The 23133-nt window shown below is 47.0% G+C and overlaps 1 protein-coding gene across 1 annotated transcript in view; it reads left to right on the top strand.

Moving 5' to 3' along the window:
* Positions 1-23133, top strand: part of POLQ (DNA polymerase theta) — a 415163-nt gene that overhangs the window by 311250 nt on the left and 80780 nt on the right. The window contains exon 25 of the mRNA XM_086935619.1: positions 19827-19945. Coding sequence (XP_086791745.1) covers positions 19827-19945 — 119 coding nt within the window. The remainder of the gene's footprint in view (positions 1-19826; positions 19946-23133) is intronic.

The following is a 23133-nucleotide window of genomic DNA, read 5'->3' on the forward strand; positions in this document are numbered from 1 at the left end:
TGCAGTCTGTTTTCCGCCTTTCCGCCTATACCTCTTCTGCCCAGAGTGCTGAAGAAGGTCAGGCGCGACCGGGCCCAAGTCATCCTTGTGGCTCCGGACTGGGCACAAAGGTACTTGTATCCCTAGCTACTCAGCATGTCAGTCGATCCCCCGATTCGTCTGCCTCTTCGGGAGGACCATCTGTAGCAGCAGCAGGGACGGTCCTCCACCCGAACCTGTCCAGTCTTCACCTACATGTGTAGAGATTGAGCTGCGACAGTTGAGGCCATTTGACTTGCCTCCTGAAGTCTGTGATGAGATTCTGGCAGCAAGGCGTCCCTCCACGAAATCGGTATACGCCTGCCTGTGGAACAAATTTGTGGCATGGTGCACAGCAAAGGCTGTGGATCCACTCTCTGCCCCCCTTTCAGAGGTTCTCCTCTTTCTTCTTTCTCTTGCCCAGCAGGGCTCTGCTCTGGGCACTATCAAAGGCTACCTCTCTGCCATTTCAGCCTTCTTGAGGCTCCCTGATCAGCCTTCTCTTTTCAAGTCCCCTGTTGTAAATAGATTCTTGAAAGGCATCACTCACATGTTTCCTCCTGTTCCTTTCGTGATGCCTCAGTGGGACTTGAACCTTGTTCTTACCTATTTGATGTGCGCTCCTTTCGAGCCACTTCACAATTGCCCTCTTCGTCTTCTGACTCTTAAGACTGCATTCCTGGTTGCCATCACCTCTGCCAGGAGAGTGAGTGAGCTCCAGGCTCTATCTTCTAAACCTCCTTTCCTCTCTGTCCATCCGGAGAAGGTTGTCTTGAGGACTCGTCCTTCTTTCCTGCCCAAGGTGGTTACAGCCTTCCATATCGGGCAGTCCATCACCTTGCCAACCTTCTTTCCACCTCTGCATCCCTCGAAAGAGGAAGAGAGGCTCCACCGTCTGGACCCAAAACATGCGCTCTCCTTCTATCTAGACCGCACATGCCAGTTCCGGGTGGACGACCACCTCTTTGTTGGTTACGTGGGCGCGAAGAAGGGACGGGCAGTGCACAAACGGACCATCTCTCAGTGGGTCGTGTTGTGCATCAAGGTCTGTTACTCGTTGGCTATAAAGGAGCCTCCTGTTGGGCTGAGGGCCCATTCCACTCGGGCCACGGTGGCTACTACTGCCCTGGGCCGGGGAGTCCCCTTGCAGGACATCAGTCAGGCAGCTACGTGGGCCTCGCTGCACACGTTCGCAAGACACTACTGCCTGGACAGCCAAGTCCGGAGAGATGGCTTTTTCGGCCGTTCCGTTCTCCAGGACTTTCGGGTGTGATCTTGGTTCGCAGACCCACCACCGGGGTTGTTATTGCTGGGGTATCTATTCTAAGGTAAGGAATCAAACACTAACCTGTTTCTTTCAGATGCACAAGTTACTTACCTTCGGTAACGATATATCTGTAAGAAACAGTAGTTCGTGTTAGATTCCTTACCGCCCCATCCATCCTCCCCATTCTGCGAACCGATATCTAGGGTTGAGGTATTTTCCCTTTGAGGGCCCTAGTTTTATGGCACCAGTGTGGGTCTCTGGCATGGCTCTGTGTTCCTGGCGGGGAAAGCTATGTACAAGAACTGACGTCCGCGCGCGAGGGCTGCGTCTAAGTACTCTGACAACGTCATCCCGGCGACCACGACGCTGACGACGCTCGCGGAGCCGCAGACGACTTCTACCGACGCGCAGGGGTACTGCTACGCAAAACATTCCGGATCCAGTCTGACGCCTGGGGATATTCTAAGGTAAGGAATCTAACACTTACTACTGTTTCTTACAGATATATCGTTACCGAAGGCGAGTAATTTGTGCATTATGCATCCTGGAACCTAAATTTGTTTTCTTAACTTGATTAGTGGAGCCTTGTATAAGACGAGTCTTTTTTCGAACTATGACCTTGAAGTTGGTCCTGAATTATACTGTGTCTCCAGCAGTGGTGCAGCAGGGCAGAATCCCTGCTACATTTTCACTGACTATATAACTCTGCTCATTCAGATTAATTACATGCAAATGTATTTTATAATAGTTTCTTGAAAATCTGGCCTGGATCAATTACTCCTAGACTTAGGACCGTATTTAGATCTCAGAAGACTGGTTACTCCATCACAACGGTGACAGATATCCTGTCCGCAGACATATAAATACTATTGGATATAATGGGATTTATATTTCGGTGGATGGGATATCTTTCTCCGTTGTGACGGAGTAACCCGTCCGCCGAGATCTAAATCAGTCCCTTAGTTTCCAACCCCTGACTGTGCATAAGGTATGAAGATTTGCTTTTACACATTGTTTTAAAGCATGTAAAATGCTATAAAGCTACGAGGAGAGCAAGATTTGCAGTGAGTTGTTCCCGCATCCGCCTTAAGGGTTGATTTTAAGGTTTGGTTGTCAGCCTCTTCTACGCCAGGGGTGATGGAGTAAACTACTCCATCGCCCTGATGGTTGTGCCACAGCCACATTTTGAAGTGTCCGTCAGGCCGGCGGGCATTTCTAGCGTTGACAAGAATCGCCATCAAGGCGATTCCTACCAGTGCATTGTAACTCTGCCGGACGGCTCTGTCAAACATGACAGAGCTATACGGCAAAGTTACACAAGTTTTTTCCTTTCAAAAAGAAGATCCCGAAGCTGAATTTTCTTTCTGAAGATATATACAATTCTATCACCTACTAGCCATGGGAGTTTTCTCCCATGGCGAGTGTGGCATTGAGCTTCCTGGGGGTGACTTGCATTGGAAAAACAGCTATATTTCTGCCCATCTGAATTAGGTGTACAGACATACAGCGAAATCTCTGACAGCCCTTAATTGCGTTGGTGAAGTTTGACCATGCCACAGGTGGAGTAGTCCAGCTGTGTCCTTCTGAATCAAACTGGGTGCGCGGGTCATAATGTTGGCCAGGAGAGAACTCTATCACCCTCTCCGCCAACATTTAATTCAGGCCCTTACCACATAAGAGGTTGCACTGTCTACATTGATGTCTGATTAAAGCCATTGCTGGCTTTTTACAAACCATCATATACATCTTACACTACGGGCATCAATTAGTGGTAGTCACCAGCAGCTAACCATAGTTTACTATGCCAGGCATTATCCGTGCTGCTGCTTTTTTGAGGGCATCGTGAAGGCAGGATAAGTTGGAGAAAGTGATCAGAAGTGTAAGTGCTCCATTTACCTTATGGAGGTTCAATGTATTCACCCTAACTGTTCTTCAGCAATCAGACAACTGCTGAAAGTGCCTAAAGTTGATATAAAAGGTAAATGTTAATCTTGAGATGTCATCACCCTTGATCTTGGGTGAATTGTCATTGAGTGCACTTTTGAAGTGGGGAGTATCTTCTGGAACTGATGGCAGCAAATTGCCAGCACTCATATCAACTGTAAGTAAGCGCTGAAGGCTCGGTTTGTGCAGAAAGGTAGCATTTGCTTATCCCTCTCATTATAATGTGGCTGTTAATATTACCAAATACCACATTTTGAGAATTTTGTTCTCATGCTGACTTTTCCTTCTCTTTAGAAGCAGGCAGAGAGGTTCAGGGGCTCTTTACTGCTTTCTAAACAACAGCAAATGTGTTTAAGATATGGGAGAAAGCAGAAAACGATTTAAACAATCTGTCTTTTTCATAAACTTGAAAAAGTAAAAAATACAAATGTTCGTTTTAAGTCTTATACCTTTTTAATATTCTTATAAAATCAAAAATGTTATTTGTTTTTGTTATATATGACTTATATAGGAAACCTTTATCGAGAATACTCAGACGCTAAAGCCGGGGAGGCATATATAATATAAAAAGTGAATAATTGCAATGTTTGTCACCTTGGGGTTCTGAGTGGCATCATTGATAACTTGAACTTGTATTTTTGATGGCGCTCAGGACCCGTCATTATTCACTGTTGACCCTCTATAATTCAGTGTTTGTTTTGGGGTGCATGTAACCCACCTTCTAGCACCCCTGCATTGCAGAGGCTCGCTGTGTCACATTCAGGGGCATGCACTTTGTCATAGTGATAATTCTGAGGGCGCAATTAACATCCAATCAATTTAAAATGGAAACGAAGTGGTGTGCACGCAGAGGGCAGAGCCAGGCTAATTCAGAAGATCAGTGCCATTATCAAACACAGATCAGGCTGTGATTACTCTAATTATTCTTCAGAGAAGGTCAGAGCAGGATGAGCACTGTGACTCCTATAAATGCCCCGGCTTTATTATCATACTGATTGTCATGCCTGTCCACTCTCAGGGCTGATTGTAAGAAAAAAAAGTTAAGGCAGATGGTCTTAATTTTGTCATCTTCATCAGTCTGGCTATATCTGTGGCCTTCCAGCCATCTTCCTGATTTCTCCTCCACCAAATACCCTCACTTCTCATGGCCCTCATAGCTATTTAAAAACAATACATTAAATCCTCAGCATCCTGCATCAGGGTAGATTGTTTCACAGTTTGGAACTCTGGCATGCCAGTTTTCAGATGTGACGCTGATTAAACCAATTCCAACCCATAGTTTCTCGCTTAAGCCTGGTTCCCTTCCTTGTAAATAGAGAGCCTCTCTGCTCCATTGCAGGCACTGGAAAGTAACCCTAGAACTAATATTGTGTCAAAGTTCATTTGAGTGGACCCCATATTTCGGACTCTATTTTGAATATGTCTCTAGGTATCTGTGTGGTAATTTCCTAATGCTTTTATATAAATGCTCATGTAGAATCATATGCATGTCATATTGGAATTGGGTTTGTCATAATGTGATGTCATAAGTTCTAAATATTTTAGAAGTAAACTTGGACAGTTAGTGCCAGTGGTTCAGATAGTTCCAGTTGTCCTGTTGGTGGCTGGATGGGATCCTTACCTCAATAAATCTCATAAGAGTTATTCCTGCCTTCACTCTTTATTGGACCTGCTTCACTGGCGTAGTCGGCAGCTAGGATGAAAACTAGGATCTCAACAGAAGCAGATTGGTGAGGGGCACTTTGTTTTTTTTTTTATAAAAAAAAAAGAAAAGAGGAGACTTTGCTTTGGATACTCAAAATACAAATACTTGGAATACAGATAATCACCTAGGGACTTTATTAAGTCTGTTGATGTCTGCTAAAATACTTTAGGATTGGGAGCTTTTCGCCGCAATTCTCAGAACAAAATAACTTTGGGCATCTTGAATATTTGATGCGGGCTCATCCTAACAAGTAGTTATTTTGAAAGCAGAGTTAAAATTGTCCGTCATCTTCCAAAATCTTCTTTGCCAACAGACTGTTTTATTTTTAATATACCACTTAAAGTGCATGAAAATTGACTTTGCTCTATTTAATTCAATGGAACAGCGCCATAAAAGTCGGAAAATTGACTTTTTAATAGACAATTGGAATTGTTTTCTTCATATGCCTCGTCGGAACTGGTAAAACTGTCTCACAAACCTCGTTGGATAATTACAGCTTCGTTCATTTCCAATTGTGCATCTTTCAAACTTACTGTTTGCATTTTCCAAACTGCTTTGCGAGGTTTTCCGCCTGCTGTGACGGAGAGAAGCTTTCTGTCAGTGACGCGTGTCAGGAGAGAAGCTTGTACTGAAAAGCATTCCGTAGTTTGGTGACGTCTTACGCAAGAGTTGTAACGTGCTGCGTGTCAGCCATTTCTTTCAGCCTGAGTTTCACCAATTGTCGGAAATGTTGCTATAAACTTCTTTGAATAAGATTTGGAGAAAGTTATATATTTTTTTTAATTCTTTTCATCACTTTCTACAATCGTTGAATGGATTGTGCTTCATTTCGAGACTGAAGGTAAAAAAAAACCTTCACAAACCGCTAATTGAAATATTAAGCAAAAAAAGGTCTTGATTTAGTCTCTAGTAGGATTACGAAATGGGTGATTGGTTTGCAAGGTTATCATTTTGTATCTGAAAGAGACACGTTAGTGATAGATTCCTTACCTTAGAATATCCCCAGACGTCAGACTGGGTCCGGAAATTTTTGCATAGCAGTACCCTTGTGCGTCGGTAGGCGTCGTCTGCGGCTCCGTGTCCGTCGTGGGCGCCGTGATGACGTCTTCGGAGTACTTAGACGCCGCCTCCGTGTGCTGACGTCAGTTCTTCTTTTTTCCGCGCCAGTAGCCCAGATCCGGAAAAAGTGGTACCTTAGTCACTTTTTGACTAAACTTTTTTGATCCCTTTTGCGACTCCAGACGGTGCCGATAGGGATGCCAGTTTTCAAGCCTTGTGAGGATTGCGACCAACTGATGTCGGTCACCGACCTTCACCGTCAGTGTCTCCACTGTCTCGGCGTCGACCACGATGACAAGGCCTGCCTCGACTGCCGGGCCCTGACTTCGAAAGCTAGGCGGGAGCGGTCCCGCAAGCGACTCGAACTCCGGCAGTCGGCCGGCGCCGCGAGAGGTCCCGGTCCCAACGAAGGTCGAGGTACAGGTCGCGGGGTAGAAGCCATCACAGCTCCGGGAGTCGACATCACTCCTCCGGGTGGAAGTCGTCAGGTAAGCACAAGAAGACTAAGAGACGTCTTCGCTCTTCCGACAGCCCCCCGACGCTCGCGCGACGCTGCCGGGGGTTCGGGTGACACCGCCCACGCGGCTCCGTCGGAGTCGCGGGCGTCGCGGCCTGCCCCACACCCTCCGGTCCCTGGGCAGAACGCGACGCCGGGGGAGATCGAACGCTTCCTCATGGTCATGAGGTCCCTCGCTTCTCCGACGGGTTCCGCGGCGCCTTCGGGCCCAGCGGACCCGTCTTGGGGCCCTAGCGGTTTGGGTGCTGCGGCCCGCGCCGCCGGGTGCTTCGGCCCGGTGTCGCAGGGTCCCACTGGATCCGCTTCGAGATCCGGGACGTCGCCGGTTGACCTGAGGACCTCACCGGCGCCGATTTGGACGGCGCTGTCCCCGATGCCTCCCTCACTCCGGTTCCGGCGTTGGAACGGCGCCGCTGGGCGCCGCTTTCGACGCCGCTTTCGACGCCGCTTGGGGAGTTTACCTTCTATGAACCGGCCCCATCCTTTGACAACCCTGATTATCAGGAAATGGGTGATGAGGAGTATTGGGAGGGGTCTGAGGACCCTCTGACACGGGAGTGTCAGTCCTAGGAGGACTGGACAGGTGGACTTGGGGATGCCAGTAGTCTGGACACCTCGTTAGACACTGGCTTTGTCTCGCCTCTTACCGTGGCTACGGAGGAGGGGGCAACCTACAGTGTGGTGTTGACGCGGGCGGCCAAGGCCTTGGGCCTTGAGGTCCCCGTCGCGAGGACTAACCTCCTCACTGAGGTCCTTAAACCGCAGTCAAGCTCGGCTGAGCCTCTGCTGCCGTTTAATGAGGCCTTGACTGACGCTCTTTTGGGCACTTGGTCCAGGCCTGCTACGGGTTCGCCCATAGATAGGAACGTAGCCAGAAGCCACCGCCCGGCCCCAGACAACCCATGTTTCCTGTCCACCCACCCTTCCCCCGAGAGCCTGGTCATCCAGGCTTCGAATTCCCAGACCGCATTCCCGTCGGCTCCGCCGGACAGGGAATCCAAGAGGTATGAGCAGTACGGCAAAAAGGTATTCTCTCTGAGTCTGGGACTGCCGTCTTCCAACACCGCATGCCTCTTGGGCCGCTACACCCACTCTCTGTGGGACACGGTCGCGGAATTGCTGCCAGAGTGTCCGTTGGAGGTACGGGCCAAACTCGGCCAAGCCCTTGTGGAAGGCCGGGATGCAGCAAAATATTCTATCCGGTGTGGGCTGGATACCACCGACTCACTGGGCAGAGCGATGGCAACGACGGTGGCGATTCATCGCCACGCCTGGTTGAGGTCCGCAAACTTTTCGGCCGATGTCCAGAATACACTCATGGACATGCCGTTTGGTGGCCGTCGCCTTTTCAGCGACAAGGCAGACCACGCGCTTGAGCGCTTTCAGGACTCCAGGGCTACGACCAAGTACTTGGGCCTCTCAGCCCCGCGCCAGCAAACGGGTGCCTTTCGCTCCTTTCGTGGCCAAGGAAGGGGCGCCCCCACACGTGCTGCCAGCCACGCACCGCAGACTAACGTCCAATGCGGTGGCGGCCGTGGAAATCGCCGTGGAGGCGGTCGGGGACAACGGCGAGGCCAGTCCACACCTTCCCCTGCTGCATCCGCCTCAAAACCCTCCTAGTCTGTGCTTCCAGGCCCATGTGACGCCAGTGGGGGGCAGGGTTCGCCATCAACACTCCCACTGGCGCACTGTCACATTGGACAGGTGGGTGCTGCAAATCGTCCGCAAGGGCTACTCCCTCCCCTTCGAGACGACCCCTCAAGCCATGCCGCCGCAATACCACTGCATATCAGGGGATCATCTGCGGCTTCTGCAGGAGGACGTTACGGCCCTCTTGGCCAAGGGGGCCATCGAGCGCGTTCCTGGGCCAGAAGTAGGGTGTGTTTGCTACTCCCACTACTTTCTGGTATCCAAGAAGGGCAAAGGGGGCCTACACCCTATCTTGGACCTACGGAACGTCAACGGCTTCCTCCAGAAGGAGAAGTTAAAAATGCTGACACTGGCTCAGGTCTTAGCTGCTCTGGACCCAGGAGACTGGATGGTAGCGTTGGACTTGCAGGACGCTTATTTCCACATCCCCGTCCTGCTGACCCACCGGCGCTACCTGCGGTTCACGGTAGGCCACGAGCACTTTCAGTTTACCGTGCTCCCCTTCGGCCTTACCAGCGCCCCACGGGTGTTCACAAAAGTGATGGCGGTGGTCGCAGCTCATCTGCGCAGGTTAGGGGTTTCAGTCTTCCCCTACCTCGACGACTGGTTGTTGAAGGCGGGCTTGCCCCAGACAGTCGTCAGCCACCTCCAGACGACAGCGGATCTCCTGCACCTGCTGGGGTTCTCCATCAACGTGCCGAAGTCACACCTGTGTCCCTCTCAAAAGCTCCTCTTCATAGGAGCGGTTCTCGACTCTGCGCAGTTTCGAGTTTATCCCCCCGAGCAGCGGGTTCGGGATAATCAGGCTCTGATTCCGATCTTTCTGCCTTTATCCCGAGTTGGTCAGGTTGACGCTACGGCTTCTGGGGCTGATGGCCTCCTGCAACGGGAGCACGTGGTTGTGACGGACGCGTCCCTCCAGGGCTGGGGAGGCCACATGGGAGAGGCGAAGATCAGAGGCCTCTGGTCTCCGGCGGAGTCCCGGCTCCATATCAACCTTTTGGAGCTGCGGGCGATTCGTCTTGCACTGAAGGCATTCCTCCCCTCTGTCCGAGGGAGTGTAGTGCAGGTGTTCACGGACAACACCACCGCCATGTGGTACTGCAACAAACAGGGCAGGGTGGGGTCGTGGACCCTCTGTCAGGAGGCTCTGCGCCTTTGGCAGTGGCTGGAACATCAGGGCGTGACCCTGGTGGTTCAACACCTGGCAGGTTCTCTGAACGCCAGGGCGGACAAACTCAGCCGCCGGTGCATGATGGATCACGAATGGCGTCTGAACTCGGACGTGGCGCAAGAGAAGTGTGGCTCACCGATTAGAGCGGCAGACCCTGAGGCAGAGGTCTAGTCGGGACCAGGGTTCAATCCCCGTCGCGGCAGGGTCTTGGGCTCAATGTCCTCGGACCCGATAATTCTCGCCTCGGTTCCTACTCTAATCATGGGTTCCACTCTGCAACTCTGGGCAATAGCTTGCTTAATCTCCACACCGGCCCTAACAACGCTAGGATGCCTGGCTTCACCTTGGGGGTGCCCAGGAGTGGACACCTCACAGGAACAGGCCAGGAAGGGTTCCACAGCGGTATTCGTACAGCGCTTAGAGACCCCTGGGTGATAGGCGCTATACAAATCCAAATTACATTTACATTTACATTTCTGCAGTGGGGAGAGCCTTGGTTAGTCTATTCGCCACCGAAGAGAATGCGCAATGTCATCCGTCCTGCGCGTTGGAATTTCCTAGGCGGCACTCGCTCAGAGACTCTTTTCGTCGCGAGTGGAGTTGCGGTCTGTTGTACGCCTTTCCGCCTATACCACTTCTGCCCAGAGTGCTAAAGAAGATCAAACGCGACCGGGCCCAAGTCATCCTTTTGGCTCCGGACTGGGCACGAAGGTACTAGTATCCCGAGCTACTCAGTATGTCAGTCGATCCCCTGGTTCGTCTGCCTCTTTAGGAGGATCTTCTGTCGCAGCAACAGGGGAAGGTCCTCCACCCGAACCTGTCCAGTCTCCACCTCCATGCTTGGAGATTGAGCGGCGACAGTTGAGGCCATTTGACTTGCCTCCTGAAGTCTGTAATATCATTCTGGCAGCCAGGCGTCCCTCCACAAAGTCGGTATACGCCTGCATGTGGAACAGATTTGTGGCATGGTGCACAGCAAAGGCTGTGGATCCTCTCTCTGCCCCTCTTTCTGAGGTTCTTCTCTTCCTTCTTTCTCTTGCCCAGCAGGGCTCTACTCTGGGCACTATCAAGGGCTACCCCTCTGCCCTTTCAGCCTTTCTAAGGCTGCCTGATCAACCTTCTTTGTTCAAGTCCCCTATTGTAAATCGTTTTCTGAAAGGCATCACACACACGTTTCCACCTGTTCCCTTCGTGATGCCTCAGTGGGACTTGAACCTGGTTCTTACTTTTCTGATGTGCGCTCCCTTTGAACCACTTCACAACTGTCCTATCCGCCTTCTTACTCTGAAGACTGCTTTCCTGGTTGCCATCACCTCTGCCAGGAGAGTGAGTGAGCTCCAGGCTCTATCCTCTAAACCTCCTTTCCTTTCTGTCCATCCGGACAAGGTTGTGTTGCGGACAAAACCCTCTTTCCTGCCCAAGGTAGTCACAGCCTTCCACATCGGGCAGTCCATCACCTTGCCCACCTTCTTTCCGCCTCCGCATCCTTCGAAAGAGGAAGAGAGGCTCCACCGTCTGGACCCAAAACGTGCGCTCTCTTTCTATTTGGATCGCACACGCCAGTTACGGGTGGATGACCAATTCTTTGTTGGTTACCTGGGCGCTAAGAAGGGACGGGCGGTGCACAAACTGACCATCTCTCGGTGGATCGTGTTGTGCATCCAAGCGTGCTACTCCTTGGCTAAAAAGGAACCTCCTGTTGGGCTGAGGGCCCATTCCACTCGGGCCACAGCGACTACCACTGCCCTGGGCCGAGGAGTCCCCTTGCAGGACATTTGTCAGGCAGCTACGTGGGCCTCGCTGCACACGTTCGCAAGACACTACTGCCTGGACAGCCAAGTCCGGAGGGATGGCTTCTTTGGCCGTTCCATCCTCCAGGACTTTCTGGTGTGATTATTGGTTCGCAGACCCACCACCGGGGTTGGTATTGCTGGGGTTTCTATTCTAAGGTAAGGAATCTATCACTAACGTGTCTCTTTCAGATGCACAAGTTACTAATTGTGTAACGATATATCTGTAAGAGACATTAGTTAGTGATAGATTCCTTACCGACCCACCCATCCTCCCCGTTCTGCGAACCGATATCTAGGGTTAAGGTCATCCCCTTTCAGGGCCCTAGTTTCAATGGCACCAGTGTTGGTTTTTGACATGGCTGCATTTTTGGCGCGGAAAAGCTGTGTCTAAGAACTGACGTCAGCACACGGAGGCGGCGTCTAAGTACTCCGACGACGTCATCACGGCACCCACGACGACGACGACGGACGCGGAGCCGCAGACGACGCCTATCGACGCGCAAGGGTACTGCTACGCAAAAATTTCCGGATCCAGTCTGACGCCTGGGGATATTCTACGGTAAGGAAACTATCACTAACTAATGTCTCTTACAGATATATCGTTACACAAGTAGTAACTTGTGCGATTCACTATATTCCAGGATTGGAGAATAAAGTTGCTGATGTTCTGTCTCGGTTAACCCCTAAATCTGAGATTTTGGATGAGGATGCTGAGGATAGTGATGAATGGGTTTGTGCAATTGAACATGATGTAATTTCTGAGGAGAAATGGTTGGATGAGATGCGTGGTGACCAAGTCTTAAATGAGGTAGTGAAATTACTTAATAAGGGCTGGAAGAGTAATAAGGAAGGATCTGATGGCTGTAGGAAATTTTGGGCATTGCGAAATGAGCTTGCCATTGACAAGGGGTTGTTGTTTCGTGGTACACAAGTCATTCCACCTACTACACTTAGAAAGGAGATCGTTGATAAAGTACATTCTACTCCTGATGGAGTATCAAAGTGTAAAGAGAGGCTACGTATGACTAGTTGGTGGCCAGGGATGGATAACCAAGTAGAGCGTTTGGTACCTGATTGTGTTGCGTGCACACTTAGTGATAAGTCTAAGGGTCCTCGTGTACAACCCATGGTGTTGAGAAGACTGCCCTCTGGGCCTTGGCAAGATATTGCCTTGGATATTGTAGGCCCGATTAGTAGCAATGGTACACAATTTTATGTGTTAGCTGTCATTGACATGTTCTCACGGTGGCCGGAAGTGTTTTTTTTATCAAGCATTGATTCGAAACATATTATTAAATGTTTATAAGACTTATTCTCAAGAGAAGGGATTCCTGGTTCACTGCTGACGGACAATGGTGTTCAACTTGTGTCGGAGGAGATGGAGAAGTTTCTTTCTTCCAAAGGGGTCATTCACAAAACTTGCTCTATTTATCATCCCGAAGGAAATGGCATGATTGAGAGGTTTAATCGAGTGATTAAAGACACTATCTCTATTGCAAAATCAGCATCTATTGACTGGAAACCTGAAGTTTTGAGGAAAGTTGAGGAATATAGATTGTTTCCTCATTCCACAACTGGTAAAACACAGTTTTTATTGTTTAGATGACGTGTTCCTAACACTAGTGTGGAACCGGGATGGATCAATAAGTACGAAATTAGCAGAGATAAAGAAAATAAATGTGATGGTGTTGAAATCAAGGAAAAAGAAGAAGAGAAAGCTAGGGCAAGAAAATGTTATTTTGATGCAAAGAAATCAGCGAAAACAACTAATGTAATCGTGGGAGACATGGTTATGATAAAACGTCCTGGTTTGATGAGTAGTGCCAGTTCAAAATTTTTAAAACCTATTAAAGTTATTAAAGTATTTAGGAATGCTGTTAAAACTCAGGATTACCGCATATGGAACTTGAATAGAGTAGTCGTTGTTAAGGGCAAGTTAGATCACAGCCCGAGGGGGTCACATGGATGGAAATAATTTATGTAGTGACAAAATGGATGGTGTTGGATCACATGCTGGTGAGATGAATGGAACACGGAGGTTATCAAGAACTGGTAAACGACCACTGTATCTTTCTGATTATGTATAAATTATTAAGTGTTCTGTTTTTTGTGTATAGTGTTATATCACATTTATTTCAAGTAAAGAGGGGAGGTATGTGGTAATTTCCTAATGCTTTTATATAAATGCCCATGTAGAATCATATGCATGTCATATTGGAATTGGGTTTGTCATAATGTGATGTCATAAGTTCTAAATATTTTAGAAGTAAACTTGGACAGTTAGTTCCAGTGGTTCAGATAGGTCCAGTTCTGTTGGTGGCTGGATGAGATCCTTACTTCAATAAATCTCATAAAAGAGTTATTCCTGCCTTCACTCTTTATTGGACCTGTTCTAATCTGGTATTGGCCTGGAGTCTAATTGGATTTCTGACATTTAGTGTGCAGGTTCTTTAAAAGGTGGGGAAGCAAGGGAGCATTGGTATTCACAGCTCATCGATTTACAGACATGGAAGCGCCTGGACCACACACAAAACTGAATGCAGTTGACTACAATGGGTAATCCATATACCAGCGCTAAGAATAAAGCTTTGGAACATGCCTCCTTGTTCCCTGGTCATCTCATTTTAAAAATAACCTAAGTCCACGCTGTAGTACATCTTTCTTCAGGTCAGCCCAGAGCTGTTGACCCACTTCCATTTTCTTCCTAGCTAACCGTTTTTAATGTCCTGCTCCTAGAAAACAGATCTCACTAGCTGGATGAATACGACCTGAGATTCCCTTCTAAGACAGGTTAGAAAAGGATTTCTGATGGGTACTTCTACCTCCAGAATCCTCACCTTGTGACTTTACACTGTGCACCAGACTCTATCTGGTAGGGTTGAAATTGATCTCCTGCACCAGTAGGCAGCATCATCGTTCCACCTTCTCCAGTGGCTCGCTTCCTCTAAATGTGATGTAAAAAAGCCATGTATGGGGCCATCTGGTAGTACGATATTAGTTTCTTTTTTCTGCGCCCTTCACATGTCTGGAGTTGCTCGCTGCTAGAATTTTCACTCTAAGTTGTATTTGTAGCACCTTCTAGGTAAAGAATGTCAGGTTCAAAAATATTTTGCCCCTTCTACAATCAGAGGTCCATTTCTGGTCCACATGACATTGGTCCTTCGGGTCTGGGACCCAAGCATCCCATTCCTTTGAAGGCCATCTAAGAAGGGGAGAAACATTGTCATCACATTGACAGTGCCGGCTCAAGATCCTCATCTCGAGGTAAGTCCAGGGAGGAGGCTTCATTTTCAGAGAAATCTCCTCACAAAAAACTTAGGAAGCACCAAAAGAGGGGCAATTTATTTGGTCAGCAGGTCTAGCCCCTAACTGCGCCTCACACCACAGTAGGAGTTTTCACCTGCACCCACTGCAGGTTTTCCAGCAGCCTCACACCCCCCACTCAAATACTACCAATGCCCCCTCCTAACGCACACGCCACACAATCACCAACAATGCCTACATTAAACTCCTAGGACTTAATTGCAGCTGTAGCATGAATGCGCGCAGCAGACGTGCTGAAAGCACACCAAAGGCTAGCCAGTCTGCGCGCATCCACGCCTGATCTGCACCCAGCGCCAGGAACCCTGGTCTGATCACTGCCCAGCGATATTCTGCTGCACTCCTTAGGTCGCTAGACTCTGGACACTGTTCCGCCAACTACTGTCGTGCCAAGCCTCATACCATGGTAGGAGCTTCCACCTGCACCCACTGCCGGTACTCCTGCAGCAACACCCCACGTCCCCCCCATGCAAATACTAACAATACCCCCTCCCAACATCCAGGCCACACAAGAACCAACAACGCATCTGCCACAGCAAATCCACATATCAACACCCACTTGCATGCATGCTTAGCTACACACGATCACCCAGCAAACATATAACCGAAATATGAGAACTGCTTAGTAGTGACTCAACTGACATCCTCTTCAACACAGAGACCTGGCTCAACTCCACATCGGCTCCTGACAGCGCCACAGCAATCCCAGCTGGCTACAAAGTTACTCGACAGGACCACCTTCACAGACCAGGAGGAGAATTCTCTATCACCTATAAGGAAGTCATCAAATGCCCGACATCCATTTGAGAGCACCTCCTGATTCATGGAACACCTACACTTCAAACTGCAATGCTATAAAATCTTCACCCTGAAGGAAACTCTCACCTTCCGACCACCTGGACCACATTTACCATCCTCATCTCCAACTTCGTTGCTACGCTCACCATCAACTCCAGAGCCTACATTCTCCTCTAGGATCACAACTTTCACTTGGAAGTCTGAAATGACCTACAGCACTCTCAAATCTTGAGCAACATTTAACTCACACGGCTCGTCCCAGAACCAACACACACTGCAGGGCACATACTGGACCCCATCATCAACAAAAGCTACAGCATCAAATTCAACTCCATCACACAACTCACTTGGACCCACCACTCCATCATCCACTTCCAACTCAACACACCTCAAGTCAACACCCCTACCAGGTTCAGCATTGCAAGCTCAAAGTCACAGAAGCAGACTGGCTCAGCGCCCTTAGCACAGATCAACCTAGCCCCACAGACCTCCTCTACCAGGACATCAAGAACTGCACTGACTCCCTCACACTCATCGAATACAACAAGCTTAGTAGATCACACAAGGAGGCAAGTTGGAACACAGAAGACCTCCAAGGCACCAAACTTCACTGTAAAAAAGTAGAAAGGAAATGGAAAGTTAGCAACAACGCAATCAACAGAACTACCTACAAGGCGGCACTCAGACCCTATCACTAGCAAATAAGAGACTCCAAGAAAAAAAGCACATGTGGACCGCTTCAAAGGAAGCTTCAACAGCTGCAAGGAGATCTTCTCGATCATTAAGGATTTCACCTCACCCTCAGCCACTGTCACCAACATTGCTACCTCCCAACAACTCTGCGACAACCTATCCAACTTGTTTCACAGCAAAATCGCAAACATCTACAGCAACTTTATACACCAACTCAACCCCAGAGAACTAGTTTCTAACCTACCCACCATTAACCAAGACAGCCACCTGAACAAGTGGACAACCATCACCAGAAACGACACAGCTGCAATCATGCGGACCATACACTCATGGATCCCAACTACATCTCCAACCTGGGAAAATCACCAATCGGCACCACCCTGACCCACATCATCAACACCTCCATCACGTCCACCACTTTCCTGGATGAATGGAAACTTGCAAAAATCAACGCCCACCTCAAGAAGCCCACAACCGACCTGAATCAACTGAGCAACTTCTGACCCATCTCCCTGCTTCCCTATACAGCCAAAGGGATTGAGAAGGCCATCAACAAGCAACTCACAACACACCTCGAATTTCACCATCTTCTAGACTAGACTTAAGCAGGATTCAGATGAACCACACACCGAAACAGTACTCATCGCGGCCACCGAAAACATTTGAATCATCCTGGACCGAGGAGAAACATCTGCCCTCATCCTGCGTGACCTCTCTGCAGCCTTCTATGCAGTCTCCCATAACACCCTCATCAGAAGACTCCATAAGATTGGCATACAAGGATCCACTCATAAATGGATCTGTTCCTTCTTCACAGGAAGAATCCAAAGGGTCAGACTGCCACTCTTTACATCAGAGACCCAGAAATTGATATGCGGAGTCCCACATGGATCGTCCCTCAGCCCCACCCTTTTCAACATATAAATCAACCACTTGCCAACATCATCCTATCACAAGGCATTACCGTCATCCCCTAGGCCAATGACACCTAACTCTAGCTCTCCCTGACAGACAAAACAACCACTGTCAGTACCAACTTCACCAACTGCAAGACCCTGGTTGCAGACTGGATGCAAACCAACTGCACTGCAGCTCAACTCCAACAAGACGGAAGTACTGGGCTTCGGAAGCAAGACCTCCCCATGTGACTTCACCTGGTGGCTGTCAGGGCTTGGACCAGCACCCACACCCACAGACTACTCAAGAAATCCAGGGATCATCCTTGACGACAAGCTCATGCTGCTGCTTCCACATCTTACTCATGTTGCGAAAAACCTTCGAATGGTTGCATCAGAACACCAGACGCCAGCAGGCTGTACTACAGCAACACTCTCTATGCTGGAATCTCCAAACAACTACACAAACTCCAGACCATCCAGAAAACCGCTGCAGGACTCATACTCGACTTCTCACAGGACACCCACAGCACACCCACATCACATAGCATCTAAGGAGGTTTCACAGACTCCCTATTCACAAGCGCAGCCAATTCAAACTTTTCATATACACATACAAAGCCCTACACAACACAGGACCAGCATACCTGAACAGTTGCATAGACTTTCACCAACTCACAAGACACCTACGCTCTGCCTAACTCTCCCTCAGACACATTCCCGCATTCGCAAAAGCAAAACAGGAGGTTGCTCATTCTCCTAATGGAGGCATGGAACAATCGCCCTCAACACATCAGAGCCTTCTCCTCACTTTTTGAGTTCTACAAGAAGCTGAAGACCCCATTTTTTTGTATAAGCACCTTAGGGACCACAAACTTACACACCTGCCCAAGCTCCTGGATACCTTCTTGGGTGGTTAGTGCGCTATACAAATCAATATAACATAACGTAACAGTTTTCCTGTCGGCACTTCCAGCCTTATTTTACATTTGACAGATCAACCTTTTTTGTTGTTAAAAAGTTTATTACACATTTGACTCACCTTACCTCCCAAACTGTTTGTGATGCCACAGGAGAACCGGAACTTGGTCTTGACATTCCTCATGTGTACATCTTTTGAGCCCCTGCTTAGCTGCTCTCTGCATCTCTTGACCTTGAAGACTGTCTTCCTAATCTTGATTACATCATCTCGTTGTGGGAGTGAACTGCCGGCATTTTTAGTTCAACTGCCGTACACCTCCCTTTTCCTGGGCAAATTGGTGCCGCGGACTCAGATGGTCTCCGTACCAAAAGTCATAACTTCATTCCAAGTTGCGCAGTCGATCACTAACTGCAATTTTTGCTCCCACTCACCCCATCAAAGGGCTCTAAATTTTTACATTGACGATACCAAGGACCATCAAGTGGAGAATCCTCTTTTAGTGGGGTTGTCGAGATCCAAGAAAGTGAAGGCTGTGCAGAAGAGGTCCATGCTGAGGTGTAACAGATATCTAAATGTTGAAATTGAATGTGCATATAGGCCTTTCTAACATGAGGCTGATGTAAGATATCTATTGTGAAGAGCTCAGAGATCAGAAATCTATTAAAGGAGGTCTAGCTGGTTCAATCTGTGTATTTGTGTCTTGTGCAACTGTATGTTAGTATGTGTACCAAATGGCTGCTTTTAAATCTCCACTTCTCTGGACTAAACTTTGGTTAATGAAGGGATGCAAGGTGGCTGCTACTGATAAGTTAGCGATATAGATCAGCCATACTGTTTCTTAGATATTGGTTGCCACGGATATATTGAAGGCACTAGATATGTCTCAATTTGACAATTAAGTGGCTCGCACAGCAGAGAATTTTTATCCAAATTAAAATACATTATTTTTATCATAATCGTTATGGGGAGATAAACATACTGCCTCTCATTATGAACAATACAATGTAAAGGTCACAGGAAATTATTCAGACAGGTGCATCCTCTATTCAAAATGGAGCACATACGATAAGTCATAACTTAAAAAACCTTCTCTTTAAACAGGGAGGTCCAGTTTAGCGCTTCGAAGGCTGCATGTGTGTGCCACATTTTCAGGGGAGTTAACATTTACAAACTATTAATCTAAATAGGACTGATTTGCATAGCCATTGGTTATCCTGGTACACACACAGTGCTCTTGGACCTACATAAGACCACCGTGCATGAAAAAATCTCTCCGTAATCTACAGTCTGAGTTGATAACGCCACTTAAAAATATCGGAAATACATTGTCCATTCCGCTCTTCATCATACACTGATCAGCGAGCATAACGGTACCATCTCGCTGGATGAAAATCCTACTTTGGATACTATAGACATTTCCTCTAAAACAAACATAATTTAACGTTTGGTTTCTGTTTAGTACTAAAGGTTATACTTATCTGGTCTGTGTAAGGATTTACAACTAGGGACCTCTAAAAAGCAGCCACCACGCATCCCTGGTACTGCCAAACACCCCAGTACGTAGGTGGAAGTCCTGCCCGAACCTGAGCCCACTACCTTCATGTAGATCATGCCAGAGGTGACCTGCACTGTGCTTGTCCTCAGAAGAGGCAGATTGAAATGTCTTATCTTACCATTTATTTAATGATCTCCTCCTCTCAAAAAATCCACTGCAGTTTTTGTAATTTATTATTTGTGCTATCTTATGCATGTCTATTGTCAATTGTTCTAGATGTGGCACTGCCAAGCAAAGAGGTTATTTAAGAGACAGTAATGACTTTTTTTTATATTGCCTATGTGTACTTTGTAAAATTGATTGAAATAGTCATATTTTTCTATTGTGAGGAATGAATAAGAGTATTTAATTTTTCTTGTGACAGTGCCATTTTGTAAGAGATGGTTTTCCTTCTCTGCTTCAGATTTCTGAAATCAGTTTACTAAATTTTATGCACTCGAAGTTTCCATTAAATTAGATCATGAATGACTGCGTGCGTCTCATACAATAATGCCCAATTATTTTATTCTCTCAGGAGTAGAAAGCGATACAACATTCTGCCGAATGGCCCCAAGCTGCTGATGGAGGAGATGCCTGAGGAGAAGGGGGTACCTTTTTCTGTAAGCATGAGACATGCCTTTGTGCCTTTTCCAGGTAACCTTTTATTCTGCTTTAAATTTGAATTGATGGGCTGTTGGGATTTCTAATCTTTCTCTAGATATTTCTATATTTGAAGATGCCTTCTGCATGGATAAGTATTGCGTCAAAGCCAAGTAGCAGTGCTACCAAGTGCTTTCAAGAGCACGCTTAAGGAAAGTGAGCCTATAGAAACATTTTACATTTTCCTAAATGTTTATTTCTGAAAGAAAAATTAACATTTCATAAGTTTTCAGTCTCTTAATGCAAATCAAGATTTCAAGCAACAGTGTGATTTGAAGATGCGAGGTCATGGATCTTATTTGTTTGCTTTGCAATCAGGAGGCCAGTGTTCTAATACTTATTTCTTGATCCGTTCCATATTATTGCATCACTTCTTTTCCAAAGGAGTGGTAATGTCTGGCATTAATATTCTATATATGTCAAGACTTTATTGCATGATTAATAAAAAAAATTTGCAATCCATCCAATATAAAACAAACAACTTAATCCCAGACTAAGTGAAAAAACAGGCTAATAAATAAATCAATGTGCCAATATATAAAAGCAGTATAACAAATATACATTCAAATAAGACATTACCATTTCATAATAAAACATGTCCAAGGTGCAGTATTATCTACTTAGTGTTGATATGCCTGCGTCACTATGGTTTGGAAGCAGGAATAATCTGAAACTCAAAAAGCCAGATAAAACTAATAATAGATGTGAAGTAATTTTTAGAAATAATAGAAATCTCTTCATCATAAATAATAAAATCAGAGCCGTAAAGTGTATTGACTTCATTCACCTTTTTCCTGTTGTTTCTGCCTATGCGAAAATGCTGACATAAATGTTCCAGCCTGATATTCAAAGCTGTGTTTAGTGGATTCAGAGCTGCTATTACAGCCTGCCTGCAAGACCGTATGTTCAGGAGGTTACATTGATGGTGTAACTAACGTCTACGAGGTTCCAGCAGTGGGGGGCACAAACACAAAACATGGAGAAAGGATCCTCGCTTCTCACTACAGAACCTGCATTTCTCCTCGGGTGGTCGGGCTTGCCACTTCAATAAATTGTCCAATGTTGGCAAAGCCCCAAAACGGAATGGGCGCAATCTATTATTTTATGTACCTTTGGAAATTTGCCGATAGGTGAGCTTGTTTTTCCGAGATGTTATATGTTGATAGTACCATCCAAGCTTGACATCTCTGTGATAAAGCTTTTTGGTTATCTTGTCTGCTCAAAACTTGGCATTTACCTTTGTCCATGCTCGTTTATATCGATCATTCGCCAAAAGCATGCAGTGTCGTTATTCTTACTGGTGTGAATAAGCTTTGCCCAGAAGACATCTTGTTTTGTTTTCTTAAACTCCCCTAGCTCTTTTTTCAGTTTACTCTTTTCTCTTTTTTTTTTTTTTTTTTTTTTTAACTTTGGGCACTGTAGAGTAACTTATAGTTGCTGCAGCAGCCAATTCACAAGCTTCTTAGAATGCCTCACTTCTGCTGTCTTGCCGATACCGTTAAAGGGTGGGCTTTATTACAGATTTTCCTAGGGTAATTCTTTGTAATGAATTTTGTCAATTCAAGCTAACTACTGGTAGGGTTCCCTAGAAATTTATTAGTTTGCAAAAATGTAGCACAATTATTATTTCTGGGGCTATAGCTTCATCCGCTCTCATTCTCTTCAGACTCGTAGCATGCCCATAATACAACAAAGCTTTTGACCTGTTTTGGATGTCAGTTAATAGAGTGATACGTTTCGGAACATGATCGCCTTATGAGACAATCAATACGAAATTGTTGGCTGTAACTGAAAGCCTTTATTTACCAAAGTGTAATCCAAATGTGAGGCACAGCCTTCTGGTATCTGGATCCATGCTGGGGAATTATCTCTAGAAAACCTGCCTTTAAGGTCCCTCAGCCCTACTGAGGTGCAATAATCGAAAAGTTTTTTGCCAAGATTGGCAAAACTTTTTGTTGGTGGAAGGAATTGAGCTGGAATTTCCCCTCCAGAGTTTAGATCCTGCAGGTCCCCTTCATCTTCTTGAATATGAAATCGATACAAATTGAAATCTCTTGTTATAATTATATCTACTTCTGAATGGGCATCCTTCAATTCCATTATGACTCAACACAGCTTCTCAACCCCAATTCTTTATTTATTTTTGTGGGGTTTTAAATAGATGTTAAAAAAAAATAAGGCCAGTGTTTCTTTCTCTCTTCCAACAATACATGGCAGTAAGCAGTATATATAAAGACTTGCCTATAATAGATACGTAAGCTTTTACTATTTTAAAAGTGTTCATGAACTTGCCTAATGCAACAGGGTTGTTACCACTGCATATTTGACCTCCAAAGGTAAATTTGAATCACCATGGTACACTACAAACTAATTATATAGTCAATCAATCCGGATTTTTGTAAAGCGCGTGAGGGTCTCAAGGCGCTGAGTGGAGGGCTGGAGAGGGTGGATCTGCAGTTCAGTCGAAGAGCAAGGTCTTGAGGTCCGTCCTGAATTGCGGCAGCGATGGTGATTGCCTGAGGTGCAGATGCAGGGAATTCCAGGTCTTTGCTGGAAGATAGGAAAAGGAACTTCCTCCAGCTGTGGTCTTGCGGATCCGTGGGATGGTGGCCATGGCCAGTTGGGCAGAGCAGAGATATCTGGTGGGAGTGTAGTAGGAGAGGCGGTGGCTGAGGTATGCAGGTCCTGAGTTGTGGAGGGATTTGTAGGCATGCACGAAGAGTTTAAAGGTATTTCTTTTGTTGATAGGTACCCAGTGAAGGTCTTTCAGGTGGCCGGTGATGTGGTTCTGGTGTGGGATGTTCATATATGTGTCTGGCAGAGCAGTTTTTTGGGTGGTGCCGGCATGGAGTACATTGCCGTGATCGAGTCTGCTGCTGATGAGCGCATGGTTGATTGTTTTCCTGGACTCGGTGGCGATCCAGTTGAAGGTCTCACGAAGCAGGCAGAGTGTGTGGAAGCAGGAGGACGAAACGGCGTTGATTTGGCGGTTCATTGAGATCAAGGAGTCCAGGATGATGCTGAGGTTTTGTGCATGATTGGTGGGTGTGGGGGGGGAGTGATGCACGCCACCAGGAGTCGTCCCAGGCAGAGGGGGTGGAGCCCAGGAGGAGGACTTCGGTCTGTCTGAGTTAAACTTGAGGTAGCTTGCCTTCATCCAGGTGGCAACTGCCTTCATCCCG

This window comes from Lissotriton vulgaris, chromosome 8 (genome assembly GCF_964263255.1).
Source record: "Lissotriton vulgaris chromosome 8, aLisVul1.2, whole genome shotgun sequence".
Lineage (NCBI taxonomy): Eukaryota > Metazoa > Chordata > Amphibia > Caudata > Salamandridae > Lissotriton > Lissotriton vulgaris.